The 16,842-nt window shown below is 40.8% G+C and overlaps 1 protein-coding gene across 2 annotated transcripts in view; it reads right to left on the bottom strand.

Annotated features, from left to right (window-relative positions):
- Cntnap5 (contactin associated protein family member 5) overlaps positions 1 to 16,842 on the bottom strand; it is a 919,042-nt gene that overhangs the window by 376,956 nt on the left and 525,244 nt on the right. For both annotated transcript variants that reach the window (XM_040737777.1, XM_040737776.1), the window contains one exon: positions 11,652 to 11,758. In XM_040737777.1, coding sequence (XP_040593711.1) covers positions 11,652 to 11,758 — 107 coding nt within the window. The remainder of the gene's footprint in view (positions 1 to 11,651; positions 11,759 to 16,842) is intronic.

Raw genomic sequence — 16,842 nt, 5'->3', positions numbered from 1 at the left:
ATATTTAGAGAGAGAAAGCCCAAGTTTAATGTTAAATGACATCCTCCCATTCAATTATGTTATTACTAGAGTGTAGATCTACCTTAGTTTTCAAGCACACTTCATTTTTCATGATACATTAAAAAATAAAACTAAGCAGGTCTATATCCTGTGGGGGGAGGACGCAAGTATGCCTATGGGTCCACATGCTTGTGCAGAGGCCAGAGGGGGACATTGCTGTCACTCACTTCTTGGTCTCATTTTCTTCAAAGTCTTCCACTGAACATGGAGCTCACAATTTCTAGCTGGCCTAGCTGGTGAGTAAGACTCAGCAATGATCCTTTGTCTCTGAAACCCTGTCCTCCTCCCTTGACCAGTACTGGAGTTACAGATACACATGGCAGCATTGATTTTTCGTATGGGAGTTGCAGATCCACATAGTTGTGTGGTAGGCACTCTTCCTCTTGGAGTCATTTCCCCAACTCTCAGGTTCTCCATCTTTTGAGTATCCCTTAATGATACCATTAAGCAGAAAGTACCTATGAAGTGGACACCAGGGTGTATAGCCCCTTCCTCTGATGGCTCCTGAGCTCAGGCATCCCCCATCTGCATACATTACAAAGCAATTTCTCCACTGATGTCCCATTTGAACAACAGGCAGCAATGAATTCAACAGTTAGTAAAGAGAAAACACTTTTTTCTTCTTCCAGCCCCAATGCCATTGGCATCAGGGAGGCAGGAGCAAGAGGATGATTGCCAGGGTCTCCATCATTGCATTAGCTGTCAGCAGGAAATCTTAGCTGCCAAAACCTCACTTTGACAACTACTCTGTTGACAGGCTAATAAACTCAGTTTCATGTCCTTCTATGACAGTGGATGGTTTTATTTCTCTTTTATGTTCTATACATTTATTTACTTATCCAAATGTCCTATTTATCCTAGTGCCTTAAAAATGGACACTCCTACAACTATATCACCTGGAGCATGGTTTACAAGCCACTTTGAGAATTTATGAGACTTAATGTAGAGAGATTTAGGAGATACACTCTGAATGAAAAGCTATAGCTTCAGTCCCTTTCAACCACTTAAAATTGGGAAATTTCTCTATGTGGTGGCTAAAGGAAGCATAACAGATGCTCTGAGACACAGGATCCTGTCTTCCATCATTGAAGAGCTTACAGGAAGTGTCAGTAAGATGTGCTTTGCAACTCTTTCCTCTCAATGGTTTTCTCTTGCACAAACAACTTTCTAAGCCTGATGCTGCTTTTAGGAACATACTCAGGGCAAGCCAATGCTTCTGACCTCAAAGAGCAAAAGAAAGACACATAACTTAATAATTGCAACCAAGTGTGCCTAAAGGGTGAGGGGAATGTTGAGTAAAATAAAGAATTAACATGAAAGACAAGGTAAGACCTAGAAGTGACCAAGCTGAAATAAGAGCAGCAGACAGGGATTGGGATTAGGTCTTGATATGATCAAGTGAAGATCAGTGGACCAGAGCTGCCTGAAAAGGATTCAGAGGCCAGAGCCTGAAGATCTCAATCACAGAGCCCAACATTAGGGCTAGCATACATAAAGATAATTAAGAAGGAGGAAGGAGCTGGTTCCTTTGGTGAAGTTCATGCCATTCACAGATGATAGACTGATTTTGGCTTCTAGATTCCCCACAAAAGGAATTGTGCCTGGCGGTGGCCATTATAATCCTAGCACTGGGGAAGAAGAGACATGTGTACCCCCTTACATTCCCGTGTCAGCCAGACCAGTCTGCTAATCATTTCCTGTCACAAAGAAGGTAGATGGCTCCTAAAGAATGGGACCCAAGGTCTCCAACTGCCAAATAGATGTTCTCACCTACATACGTATGCGCACATGCATACACCCATAAAATTTTCAGTTAATGAAGTCTCCCTGGGCAATTTGAAACAACACAGTAGTATGTTAAAATGACTTTAAGGAAATCACAGAAATGTAATTTTCAATTTATCCATGGGTCTAGAACACAGCAAAGTAATCAAAGCAATTGATGTGCAAGCACAAGGAGCTTGGTTCAGATCTTTGGAACCAACTAAAACTGGGCATAGCCATGCTCAGTTATGTGTGCTTATAACTGAGTAATGAGGATGTGAAAACACCCACATTTTAGGGACCTGCTGGCCATCCAGGCTACATAGAAGAATGAACGCAAGCTTTGATGAGAAACTGTCTCAAGAAAAGCTAGAGAAGGGCTACTGAAGGCACACCAAATCAACCTCTCCAAATCAAACTCACACTCTCAATACACACACACACACATACAGAGAGAGGGGGGGGAGAGGGAGAGAGAAAGAGAGTAGGGGAGATGGAGGGAGGTAGGGAGAGAGGGAGGGAGAGAGGGAGGGAGGGAGGGAGGGAGAGAGATGCTTCTATACACATGGGCGTGAACACCTGCACACGACTAGGTATGCATTGACACACAAACACACAATGAATCTTACCAAGAGTGTGATGTAGACACCCTCTTCATGGAAGGGGGACAAGGTATTCAGGCTTTTGTACTACTTGGTTTTGTAATTGAACGCCCTTGGCTCTCCATTCTGAACTGTTCTCCATCTCATCCTTTGCCTTTGTGTGAAAAAGAACACTAGCTTTGCTCCTCCTTAAGGTTGCAGTGTCGACAAAATAATGTAAATGTAGCAGGAACCAAAGGAATGGCTATGATCTGACTTGTCAAGAAGATTTCACACCCACTGACTCATGAATTTATCTCAATAGCAATAGGGGCGGATTCTATTACTTCTGCCTTGAATGAGGCACCAGCAAGGCTCCAATTAGTAGAATAACTTGACACAGGTCACAGAGATGCTATGTTAGAAAACTTTAACATGTAGGGAGATAGTTTCTGGCTCTTTTCTCTGAACTACAATCAAGATAACTCTGTTTCCTTCAAAGTGAAGGGCTGCCATTTGTTTACTTGATTGACACTCTCATCAAAGGAGTCAGCCACAGTTTAAAATGAAATTGATAAACTATTGATCAGTAACAACACATCTTTTTCCTGCTTTGTCCTCTGATTTCCCTTCTCTAGTTGAAAAATCCCATGATTTACACCTGTGAACTTCTTTGAGGGGTGAGGTAGGAGCTCAGAGTATCTGTGACTCTTGGAATAACAGCCTTTTGTTTTGGTCTCTGTTTTTAAGGCTTAGCAGACAGAAAACTATCAGAAAATCCCCAGGGTTTTCTGAACCATTAAAAAGGGATGGGCTGTGAAACTTATGTAGCTATTATTCTGGACAAGCACATCAGGAAACAGTTTAAATAAGAATTGGAAAGTGGGAGCTGAGGAGATAGCTCGCTGAATAAAACTGCTTCCTATGAAAACTTAAGGACTTGCATTTAAATCTGCAGCACCCAAATAAAAGGCCAGGCATGACACACATGCACCTATACCTTCCTTCTTGTAGCAGAGACAAGAGGATCTCTGAGGCTCACTTGTTGCAGCTTAGATCCAGACTGAGTGAGAGAATATGTCTCATAGGAATAATGTGGATAGTGATGGAGTAAAACATCAGACATCCTTTTCTGGAGTGTGCACACATACACATATGCACAGATATCAGACAAATACACATAGATAGAGGAGAGTAACTGGTACAAATCATAAAGAAAGAGATGTGGACAGCAGTGTAATTGTGACATATCACAGTGAGTCACTATACTCATTCTGAGTTATGTTTCCAGAGAGATTTAAGAGGTTTATTTAGTAAAAGCAATTCACAACTAGTGTGTATTCATGAGGAAGGATAATGCACCAGAAGTCAGCAAGCTACCTGAGATCATGGCTTCCAGAGATAATTTGACCTGTGTCTGGAGTTCTCCCACTGATGACCCCACTATGCCCAACTTTCATCTGCAAGGGGAAATTTATGCAGCAACGCTGCACTGATAGCCACAGTATGATTGTCTGGGAACTTGTCAATCATGAATGCGCCAATAGACATTGGATGTGGCTGTCTAGGAATGTGTCAGTCATTAGTTGTCTATTTCATGGAAAATGCTCATGAAATCTGATGAGCTAGATATTTTGTTAGCTGTTATTTTTTGCATTGCTAATTCAAAGAGTACCTGTGTAGAAGATTGCGTTAGAGGGAAGGGATGGAAGCTGCCTGAAGTGAGGAAATTGTCTAATGGAAAATGCCACCTCCAATCTTCATCTGTCTGGAACCAAAGGGATGATAAAACTCACATAATGTGTTTAATATGGATATATCTTCTAGATCACTTATTTTTTATGTCTTTCATTAAGTAGATGTATGTGAGAGTTTATCAACGGTGTGTGTGTGTATGTGTGTTTATATGCGCATCTGTGTTTCTGTGTATAATTGTGCATATGAATATAAATATCATAGCACACGGAAAGGTTACAGGTCAACCTAAGAATTTGACCTGAACCTTCCCTCTTACTAGAGACAGCATATCTTTGTTGCTAGATTTTTGTTGTTGTTGTTTTTGCTTGTACACTAGGTTAGCTGAACTGTGAGTTTCCAGAAGTTTACAGTCTTTGGCTTCTTATCTCTCATCTGGTTTTATGTGGGCTCTAAGGAACAAAACTCAGTTCCTGACTCTTGAGTGGCAAGTGATTTACCATGAAACTTTTTTTCCACTAGCCCAGGTTAGTTCTTAGTTATAGGGCACACTGGGAATTTGCATTTCTCTGGCAAATAGTCTTCCAACTAATTGAATATATATGAAAAGAACAATTGCTCATAGTGTTTGCTCATTGTTCACAGAAAACATCAATGTATCCAAATGATATAACATCAACAACTGATTTGCCTTCAGTTAATCCTCCTCTCTAAATTCGGGGTGCTTTCTCCATTATATTAGTCCACATTTGCGATTACATTTTTGTGATGTAATCCAATGAAGTGATTTGAAGCTAATGCTCTTATATCTTCAGCTAAATAAAGGAGGGGGAGGACAAGGGAAATGTGAAGAGAAATCTAGGAAAGCAGCAAAAAGAACAAATTAACCTGTAGGAGATGATATGGGAAACTCTAAAATGACTGTGATATTTTCAAAAGGGAGAAAGTCCATCAAATACCCTGCCTTGTTGCTTCCAGTCTTTTTAAAGAAACATAGCATAGATATTGTTGGTAAATCTTTCTGCAATCCGTACAATAATTAGCACCTTTTTCTCACTTTTATAATGAGAAAAAAAGGTTTTAATTCATCTGGCATTGAGTGCTATTTCTGCTTTCTTTAGTTCTGTAGCTTCAAATATTTTCCTATGTAAATAACATTTAGTTTACTGATTATCTATCATCATAGAAAAATGCATAGATGGAGCCAAAAAAGGCAGTGTTCTGGGTAGGTCTGACCAAGCTACATACAGTTTTCATGTACCAATGAGCAGTGTTTCTGGATGAGATATTTGCATATGTGAAGGTGCAGGCTGGGGAGGACCTCCAGAGTTTAACATGCTCAGACTTTAAATTGGAGAATTTAAGTTGTCTCGAGATATGAGTTATCCCCTTAACTGGGATTTTTCTCTCTGAAGTTTTTGTTGCTCGTGCTTAAAACAGTCTGATAAAGATTTAAGAAAAATTCAAGAATAAACAATTCATTTGTTTTTAATAATTTTAGTAGAATGTTTTGTCATAATTATTTTATCTTTTACCCTAGTAGTCTTAGTCCTTTCCTGTGCCTATTTTGTGAATTAAACTTTAACATATGTGTCATTCCTTCCTAGAAGGGCTGAAAATATTCTACATGGACCCTTTTGCCCCCCTTTTCCCCTATCAAACAAACAGAGATTGGTTCCCAAGAAACTGAGATTTCCATAGGAATTTCATGCTGTGAGGGATAGAAAGGACTGAAGGCTTGCTCAAGTCCATGCCTCCAACACAGATATTTCATGCTGTTTTGATAATTTATCAAACCACCTGGCTGGAGAGCCTAAGACAGGGATGAGGGTCAGGGCCACACCTCCACTAGGACAGCTTAGCTATGCATGCCTCTGGCTTTCTACTTAAACCTGTACCTCAGGTTGGAACCCTTCAGTGGTCACTGGACCTCTTTGTTCCTATTCACAATATGACCACATTGAATATGGCCAAATTAAGTAACTATCCCTTCTCTGCTTCTATTACCTGTCCCTTGAATTGGCCTGTTTAAAATGAGTGGCCAATCCTGGCTTGTCCACAGGTCTCTCAAGCCTCAGACTTTGACTTTAACAGCTCTGGTAGCAGGTATACCTGCATAAGACAAAGTCTCTTACATGTGGGTTTGGTTCTGTCTATGGTTCCAGGGATCTAGTAGAGGTCTTCAAATTTGCCCTATAACTGTGGGCAAAGTATTATGCAAAACAAAACAAAATGGAAAAACACCAGGTGACATTAAAGTGTGCACAGTAAAGGTGTACTCCTTTCCCTTAGGTCAGTGCCAAGGAGAGTCAACCACACATTCTGTGATTCAGTCTTACCTCTGTTCTCCCCAGTGCTGTGCTCACCCTTGCCTATGACTTCACGAGACTTTGTTACCCAAACCCAATTCTCTACGAGATCTCTCCTGTGCAACTGAACACATTATGACCTGTCTTCCTTGTATAACAGACTCTTCCGCACCAACTGCCTTGCATACCTACTTATTAATATTCTGTTAGTCTTTTCTCATCAATGAGAATGAACATAAACAGAACTGCCTTCTGTTGTTCCTAGGGGCAGAGGCTAAAGTAGGTGTTTGCCTCAATTTCAATGTTGGGGAAAGATTCTGAATGATTTGCATTCTGAGCACACCTAGGAATGGCTCCAGTCTGTCCATTTTCTTAGACCAGCCAATGCCAGTAACCATTAGATTAGCTTCAGGAACAAACTCACTTCTCTCCATTTTTCTAAGGCTCATTGTGATTTTTATCCAAGCTCTTTGAACATCTATCCAGTCATCCAGAAACTGACATCTGTTATGTTAAAAGAGGTGAATAGGAACCCCAAATTTTGTTCTTCTGGGGACAACAGCTTGCATCTCTTCCTTAACTTACTTTTAACATTTTATCCCCACTTCTCTGCTGTGTGTCACATGAATCTCTTCTTCAAAAAAATATTCACCTGACACACAGGGAGAAGTGGCAGTATTCGTGTTCAGTGCATGCATACCATTGCTCCCATGTGGAGGTAGGTAACATTCTGAGTAATCAGTTCACACCTTCGACCTTGCTGAGGCTGAGAGGTTTCTGCCTTTGTGAAACCTCCTCCAGACTGGATCAGAAGCTTCCAGGAAATTCTTCTGACTCTACTTTTAATTTGCTGCAGGAGTGCTAGCATGGTAGATGTCTCCGTCTACATTCAGATTTTCTCATGGCTGTTGGGACTTGGACTTAGGTCAGCAGGCTTGTGTGGTTAGCATTTTACATATGAAGCTGTGACTCTGGTCTACATGGATCTCTTCTATCTCTGAGAATGTTTCCCTTATCCAGGGTGAGGCAATGGTTTGGTTGATAGTGCACTTGCATTGCCCAGAAACCATATCTTAAAAAGCTGGATATGATGATGTACTTCTAATTCCAGCTCTGGGGATGTGGACAGAGGTAGAGCCCAGAGGTCATCTTAGCATACTTTAGTTTCCGCCCACTAAGATACCAGCCTCACAAAACTAGATGGACCACATATGAGGATGACATGGGAAATTGATTTCTGCCATCCGTATACATACACACACACATGCTCTCCCCCAAAATATAAACATATATGAAACATGTTTAACTTTCAGAATCTGCCCTTTGACTACAGCAATCTACTTAGTTAAGGGTCTTCAACAACTCTCCAATTCCAAACTTTCCATTGGACCTCCCTACAGTTTTTCAGTTACAGTGGTTAGGTCTCTGGGCAAAGATTGTTCCAGATTGGACCACAGTATCCCCTAAACTTCATCCCTTTTCTATGTGTGTCCTACTCACTCAAGTAGTTAACCTGGCTTTGCACTTGCTCCTATTCCTAGCCATGTGTCACAGATAAAGGAGATAAAGCACAGTAAGTTCACTCAGCTAGATCTATATCATGTACCTTGTGATCTGGGAGACCTGAATTTGATACAAGTCTGCCACATCAATCCACACCCGAAGATTCAGTCACCGCTTTATTCATTCAAGAACCCTCCCCAGTAGAGGAAATGGTAAGCAATCCTCCCATGTGTTATTGGAAATTTCTGTCCAAGTGGATGAGATCGAGTTATAGATGTACCATTCCCTTGGTATCTTTCTTTCCCAGCATGCTCTGACTCCCACCATTTGGCTGCTGGTACAGTTGAAAATAGCACCCAGCATCTCAGGTTCACACAGTCTCCAACTTCAAGACAAGCTTGACTATACTATCACAGCTGTATTTGACAAAAGAGATCGTGTAGGATGAGGTCTATGTACCTGTAGCACTGACCACACCCTTTTACCCACAGGTGCCTAGAATGTATTGGGGGGGATAAAAAGAGCTAAGGGGAGGAGTCTCTCTTTCTTTGGGTTTTGGTTGTAATCTGGAGAGCAGAGTGTGGACCTTTGGTTCTTGGCTTTCTTGGAACCTAACATAAGTGATTTCTCTCCTAATAAAATATCATAGGACATCCCTATTTTGTGTATCTTAATATTTTTGCATTAAGATTGATACTAGAACAAGCAGCAACAACAAAAATACCAGCAAGTCTGTTCCCAACATTGAAGTGAAAATAACTTGTGGTTGCACTCTAGTTGTCCTGTACAGCAGGATGTTCCTAATCAGTTGAGCCCCTGCCCACACTCCCAGCAGTTCCTTATTGACCAGTTCTTCTTGGACTCCTGTTAGGCTACATGTCTGGGAGACTTGCTGTACGAAGAGCAAACCCTGAGTAATTCAGGCTTCATGTGATTGTTCCTCTGCCAGAAGTTTGTTCTTAAAAAATAATTATTATTACACTTATTTATTTTACATGTGTGTGATGAGGGGGGACATAAGTCAGAGTGTCAGGGGTCAATGAACAACTTACAGGAATCAGTTCTCTCCTTTCCCATGTGGGTCTCGGAGGTCAAATTCAGGTCATCATGTTTAACCAAGCAAGAGCCTTTACTAGTATCAAAACACCATGCTGACTCCCTCTTGTTAATCTTCTCCTTCTCATCCTCTATGTCTCCTCTGAAGCCTTCATTATTCTGAAATGCCTTTCCTTTCTCAGGAGCAGCACTCCCAGCCTAGTAACAGCACATCATGGCATGTGCAGTATCACAGGTTCACTTATGTTTTTCAGCATGTTGTGGAATAGATCCGTGCTGGAGGGAGATGGGTTGTTTAGTTAGAAAAAAACTTGCTGTACAGGGCACCAGATACCAGAACTGGAGAGGAAGAAACAGGAGGATCCCTGGAGCCTTCTGGCTTCTTAGTCTAGGTGAATCAGTAAGCCTTAGGTTCAGTGAAAGACTGTGTCTTCAAAATACGATTGGAGAAGACTGTAGAAAACAACATCTCAACAAAGTTGAGTTCTCTACATGTGTCTGCACACATGCTGTGCAAGCATGATGCATGTACACACACACACATGCCCGCACACACTTCTCCCTTCTCTTCTGCTTCTTTGTTCTTCTTGACTTTTCTTCACTCCATCCTGTACCCTTCTCCTTCCTTCTCTCCATTCTAGTCCCTCTTCTTCCTTTCTCCATCTTTTCTCTTCCTCTCCTTCCCCTTCCTTATCCTTCTGCACCCCCTTCCATTCAGTTATCTCATTCTCCTGTCTTCTCTGCTTTCTTGTCTACTTGAAGATGAGAACCATCTGCTATTGGCATTGAGGTAAAGAATGCCAATCTTGATAAAAAAACTCGTATAATAATGTCAATATAAACTTGAGATAAAAATATGAAAGATACTTTGAAATATTTCAGTTTTTGTCAGAAATTCCTTACCATGTACAACCATCCAAATGTGACTAAGAGGCCTGTTTGACTATAGAGGAACTAGCAAAGCCCCCTGCTCTGTGATGATTGGTAAGTCTGGGAGCTAGACAGCTTGATATGCTCCCAGTCGATATCTGCCTATTGACTGCCCAAAGCAAGCAGCACTCCATCAAACTTGAGAGAAGAAAGCTGACATCCTTTTGTAAAGCTGAAAAATGACCTGAAAGGCTTTGTTAGAATGTCAGCAATCTATACTGTGAAGAGATTAGAGGAGCCTGAGACCCTGACTGTGCACCTGTAAGTGTCACCAGACACAAGTTAAGCAGATCAAGGACAGCCACTCAATAGGAGACAGAGAGAGACAACTATGCAACTGCACTGTCACTTAGCAAACCAGCTCAGTATGTGGCAATCATTAAACACATGACTACGGAAACCAGAATTGCTTGAAAGAGCCTGTTTTGAATGATAAAGGACACCTTTATGGGAACACTCCTTCTACTGTCATATCAGTCTTCTGAAAAATGTATTTTTCCAAGAATCCCCAAGAAGACAAAAGATAATCCTTATTTCAATATTCCATTGTTGAGTAATAAGACATGGTAAATAGTTTCATCTGTTAAGCAATTCTGGAAGAAAAGGCAATATCAAGTCACAGAAAAGACATTTGAAGCACACATTATCTTAATACTTTGGAAGAGTTGGAAGTATGAAGTCAGCTCTTTCCCCATGCCCTTTGACCAAGTGCCATTTCTGAGGAGCAGTAAGGTAAATACTCCATTTCATGGGCTTGGGAAGAAAGCTCAGCTGGAAGAGCCTGAGACCCTGAATCTGTACCCAATTACTCTTGTAAAAGTTAAGCAAGCGTGCTGTGTTCCCACCATCCCCGAGCTCAATGGTGGACAGGCAGCTACATGTGAGGTGAGAGGCCCCATCTCAGAAACAACTAAGGAGACAGGAAATTGACATCAGACATTAGATTCTGACCTCCACATACACCAGTACAAGTAAGCACACATGTACACACATACATGTGCATCCACATACATACTGCAAAATGAAACCACAGCTTTTGGACCACACTATGCATCTTTGATTATTCTCCTCCAAACCTAGTGACTCTGGAAAGATTGCAGAGCCTTTAGCAGGTAGAATCTCACTGGAGGAAATGGGTCTCCAGGAATGGATGTTGAAGGTGTATAGCCTTACCCTATTTCCTATTTACTCTCTGCTTCCTAAATGTGTATACAAAATGACCTTTCAGGATTCTGTTCTTTCTACCTTGCTTTCCCCACTTGTTGCCATGTCTTCCTCCTTTGTGATGAACCTTATCCTTCTGGTGATGTAAACCAGAATGAACTTTCTCTCTTAAGTTGCTCTGATCAGACTGTTTTTTATCACAGGAACAGGAAAATAACTAAGACATACATCATGTCACTTGCCATTTACACCAGTGATATATATTAGTTGTTATAACAGGAAACTTAAGCCATCAAGACAAAGCCATTTATTCTGCAGCTCCCCTATGTACTTATATCATCATTCTCTCTTCTACTTTAGCATATATACAGGTTTGATTTGTTTGTCTTAATCTCATAAAGTCCACAAAGACATGTCTTATCTTCTTGCATTTTCTCCTCCTGCTTTAGTATTTGAGATATAACATCCTACTGGAAAATTCATTTTGAAGAGATTATCAGTGTCCATACCATGTTGAACATTTAGGGGTCCCACACAGTATTCTTTGAGTTCTGCTAATACACTGTGGGCATACTATATGAGTACTCACAGTCATGACAGGTAGCGCCTGTGTAACCAGTATCACTGCAGTTACAGTCGAAGGTGGTCCAGGACTGGGCACAGTGTCCTCCATGCTCACAGTAGTTTGGCAAACACCTAATGGGAGATAACGCACAAATAAACAAAACAAACCAAGACAACTGAAACATAGAGACAAGCAAATCCTTTGGGAGCAGCAAATTTGCTAAAGTCCTATAAGTGTCAGAATTAAATGATATGAAAACCATACAGATCTGCCTGTACTTCTGAGTAGTGGGGATCTCAGAGTAAAGTTCTACCTTTAGTTAAAGCCTAAATGCTGTTGCACAAAGCGTTAGACAGAAGTGGAAACAGAGTGATGTTTATTGTGGCACACAGTGCAGAAGGGTTATTACTTTACAATTGAAAGTATGGTGACTGTTTGAAAGGAAGTGAAAAACTGACAGATTACTGTCTGTGCTACTCGTTGGAGATGTTCTGGAAGCTATCTCAACCTACAGAAACAGAACATGGGTTAAAGATTAATGTTTCCCCCAATTAATATGCAAGGAATTTCTACCTTTTTAGAAAACGTCAAAGTCATCCTGAAGAACTTTATTAGTTATGCCAAACCAATACAGTGTCCTTTTAACAAAATCTGAGTAACACCTGTCACCTCCCCACCTCCCACCCACCCCCTTTTCTCCCTAAACCTAAAATAGAGATAGCACTGTTTTGAGCATCCTCCGACAGGACTCCTTTCATCATTTGTAACCCCACCATTACCTTGCTTTTGAACATTTCCCTTTTCTTTATTTTTCTCGTGTAATGGGTATGAGTGTTTTCCTACATGTCTGCATGTATACCGCATGTATGTGTCCCTGATACTCAAAGAGGCCTGAAAAACGTTGTTTGGATACCCTGGAAGTGAAGTTATAGATGTTTGTGTGCCACCATGTGGGTGTTGGGAACTGAACCAGGGTCTTCTGCAAGAATAGCAAGTACTCTTAAATGGGTAGCCACATCTCCAGTCCGGCTTCTGAACATCTCTTACCCTGACTTCACCTTTCTCAAGACTTCCCTGTAACTGCTTAGCTCATTCCCTTTCATCCTATCATACCTACTCCCATGCAGATTCAATGAAGTCCCAGGTATCACGTGCCTTTTCCTGGCAGCTAAAAATGGGATTATTTCAAAATTTTCTTTTTACATTTATTCATTCATTTATTTAGTGTGCCTAATAGTGGCAGCAGGGAGCACATGCCATGGGGGATATGTGGAGGTCAGAGGATAATTTGAGGGAGTGAATTCTCTCCTACCACAATGTGGGTCTCTAGGATTAAACTCAGGTTTTCAGCCTTGACAGCAAGCACTTTTATCATCTGAGGTACCTACTGCCTCAACAACTGCTTTAACAATAGAAACATAAATGAAGGAAGGTAAACAATACTTTTGTCTATGTTTCTTTTAGTTATGATGCCAAAAAACTTGCAAATAGCCTGATCTTGGTGACTTATATTATGGCATACGAGATCCCAACATCTGTTATGGTCATGACTTCACGCATATGAAAAATGTAAAAGATACATGGGAAAAGATCTGAAGGGAGAAGCCTTGGGGCAAGCTGCCATAAATATGGGCCTCTTTGAGCACATCTTTAATAAGCCTCCCACAGAATTTGCCCTGGTGTTAATAAACTCAATTTAGCACTGAAAATGTGGGCTACAAAGTCATTTGTCTATGGTCACTAAAGAATCAATGATGTATTTCTGGAAGGGAAAAACACATTTGAGAAATAGAAAAAAGCCTAATAATCCTGGAATAAGAAGCAAAATGAATGAAAACATGGAGAGTTGCATTACAGAAAGGTGTGTTTGGGACTAGTGCACAGGAATCATCTCAACACAGACAGTTGATATAAGATTTATAAGCCAAATTTGCTTATTTAAGAAGACAATTTCATGAGCATAATTTACAGATTCTTCAATCAGTTCATTTTAGCTATTGTTTTACTTCCTTTCTCCCCTCTGCTTGGCACAAACTGATTATTTTGGAACCATATACAGAAAGAGAATGTCCTAGAGCTAAAAGGGGAATAAACTGTGCATGTGGATACTGGTGGTCTTGGGCATAAGACTATTAGTTTAAATTGTAATGGTTGGTAGTTGAGGAGACAGCTCAGAAAATACTGGTAAAATATTCGCGACACAAGTATGAAGAACAGAATTTGAATCCCAGGCATCCATGTCAAAGTACAGACAAGCCAGGACACCTATGATCTTTGTACACAGAAGGGATGGACAGGGTATCCCCAGGACAAGCTGCCTAGTTAGAAAATAAAAACCATTCACAGTGGTGTTGAATAGGATATCCTGACTCTGGATATAAAGTAGAAGTCTCTGAAGGAAGATATCCTATGTCCACCTCTCACCTCTACATGCACACTCACCTGAAAAAAAGGTGAACCCACACACATCATGCACAACTCCCCTTCTCTTCAACATGCATGCAGATTGTTTTAAAAGATCTGAACAGATGTGACTGCTCAGTGCAGTTTTTCAGTATAAATATATCAACTTTTTTGGCTTTCCAAGAGGCCAGAAAAACTAACAGAGTGTTTGTCTTGCAGAACATGGCAGATACACTGAGAGACACCTTGCCTCTTTGTAAAATCAGAGTGCATTTGAGATCATGACAGGAAGAGTTCAAAGAAAACATTAGATACTGAAGCAGAAGCAAGTCAACAATGATAAAAAGAAGAATATAATAACTCAGAAGATATCCCCCAAAATCAAAATTTTTCTGGTTTCAGGCAGATGGCTCTGTCTCTTGCTGTGCAAGCATAAGGCACAGAACCAGGTAAAAAGGCAAGACGTGGCCACATGTGTCTATAATGATATCTCTAGAGAGGTAGAAACAAGAAGCCTCCTGGTACTCACTGACCTACCAGCAACATAGGTCTCTTTGTTGCCAGTGATAGGGGAAAGATCATGGGAGCTCTCCATGTGTGACTTGTCTTTGACAGGGCCAGGCTGAAGGTTAGTCTGTGGGAAATGATTATGAATACAAAAGGATTTCAGGTAGTTAAGGAAATTGAAGCTTGCTGGTTTATCTGTAATTTGGACAGGGTTCACAGAAGAAAGATAATTTGGTTTCTTCTATTAATAATCATATGGCTATGTAACAAACCAAAACTAGTAGGTGACTACATATCAGCATAAGTTTATATCTTAATCACTGTGTTTCCCCTTGAATTGAAGATTTCCATCTCAGCTTTCTGATGGACAACAACACCAAAGAGCTTCAAACATTTATGTATCTGTAACTGACTTATACATCTGTTGCTCGCTTCTGTTTTGGGGTCCCTCCAGAATTTTCCCTGTCACCTGTAGTATTCAGTTTCCTATCAACATAGCACAAATCAGAGTCATTTGGCAAGAGGGAACTTGAATCTAATTGTCTTGTAGGTAAGTCAGTAGGGTCATTTTTTGGTAAACGATTGATGTGGAAAGGCTCAGCACACTCTGGGCTGTTCTACCTCTAGGAAAGTGGTCCTGAATTATAAAAAGAAAAAGAAAAGCAGGTGTAAAAATACATGGAAAAAAGCCAGTAAGCAACATCTCCCTATGTTTTCTGCTCCTGCTATGATTACTGCCCCCAGTTCCTTCACTGCTTGAGTTCCTAACTTTGCTTCCTTCAAGGATAAACTGCAACCTGTACACTAAATAAATCCTTTCCTCTCAAGGTTTCCTTTGGTTATTGTGCTTGTCCACAGCAAGAAAAAGCAAATTGCAAGACTTTGAGAGCTGCAGCATCCTACTCCAAAGCCATTGTTGGTGATGTGAACAAATCCTGCTGTCTGTACCTCAGGAGTCTGCCTGGATCTGAGCACTTTCCCAGGCTCCCCTGATGCTATGCTGGTGTGAACCACCAGGATCTCTTACATGACCAGCTGTGGTTATCGGATAGCTTCCACCCTTGACTTCTCTACTCATTTTCCACTCTAAAGTCGAAAAGATGCTTTTCTGCCTTAAACAATACATTCCAATTGTCTTCAGGGGATCAGTACTCTTCAAGTAAAAGAAGCTGAAAATGGCCAACCAGTTCCTACTGACATGAACTGCACCAACTTAACTCTTCAAGCTCATATTTGTCTATTCTCTCTCTGCTTTGCCTTCTCCAATACTGATAACATTTTGGTTGTCCCTAGAGCATGTTAGGGATGCTCCCTTGTCAGATTTTGTACCATTGCTATTGCACAGGAAATTCTTCTAGATACTTATATTCACTCCTGACCTTCTCAGGTCTGCCAAAAGATCACCTTCTCAATGAGGACTCTACCATCATGCTATTTAATATTGTAACCTTCTACTGCTGACTACCTCCTCTCTTCTTTCAGTTACCCATTTTTGTCTGTTAAGATTTTTTGTTTTGTATTTACTGCTTACTTAATGGTTTATTTTTACCTTTAAGTGTGTGTGTGTGTGTGTGTGTGTGTGTGTGTGTGTGTGTGTAAGTGTGGTTTGTTTCATTGGTTGGTAGATGAATGGTGGTTTGGAGTTTTGCTTTTCTATTTTTGTTGTTTTTGTTGTGTTGTTTTGATTTTGAAATAGGTCTTGCATTGGCATAGAACTCATCACGTAGACTAGGTTGCCTAGACTGTGAGTTCCAGATTATCTGCCTTTCTCCACCTTCCCAACGCTGGGATTACAAGTGTGTATCATCATAGCTGGCTTATTTTATGATAAAACTTGGGTCCTCATGCTTGCAAGACAAATACTTTACCCACTGAGCTATCTTCCCAGCTCCCATTCATTTTTCTCTAACACTTTGCAGACTGTGCCTATCTGTGTATAATGTTCGGGATTTGTTGCCTGCTTCAAACCCTTATTAATTAACCTAAGATCCAGAAGGCACTGCTTGTTGTCTATGTCACTGCTATGATTTGGATTTTTTATTGTCCCCAACTGGTCTGCTGTGATGAAATGTGTTTTTTTTTGGTGTTTTTGTTTTTTTATTTTTTATTTTTTGGGTTTTACAAGACAGGGTTTTTCTGTATTGTTTTGGAGGCTGTCGGACCAACCCGGCCTTGAACTCACAGAGATCTGCCTGCCTCTGCCTCCCGAGTGCTGGGATTAAAGGCGTGTGCCACCAACGCCCGATTGTGATGAAATGTTTTATGTTTAAAGTGGTACAACCATGTGGTGGGGCCTGGGTGGGAT

This window comes from Mesocricetus auratus, unplaced genomic scaffold, assembly GCF_017639785.1.
Source record: "Mesocricetus auratus isolate SY011 unplaced genomic scaffold, BCM_Maur_2.0 Super-Scaffold_100676, whole genome shotgun sequence".
In the NCBI taxonomy this organism is placed as follows: domain Eukaryota; kingdom Metazoa; phylum Chordata; class Mammalia; order Rodentia; family Cricetidae; genus Mesocricetus; species Mesocricetus auratus.
The sequence above is the reverse complement of the archived record's forward strand: the minus strand, read 5'-3'. Positions and strand labels throughout refer to the sequence as shown.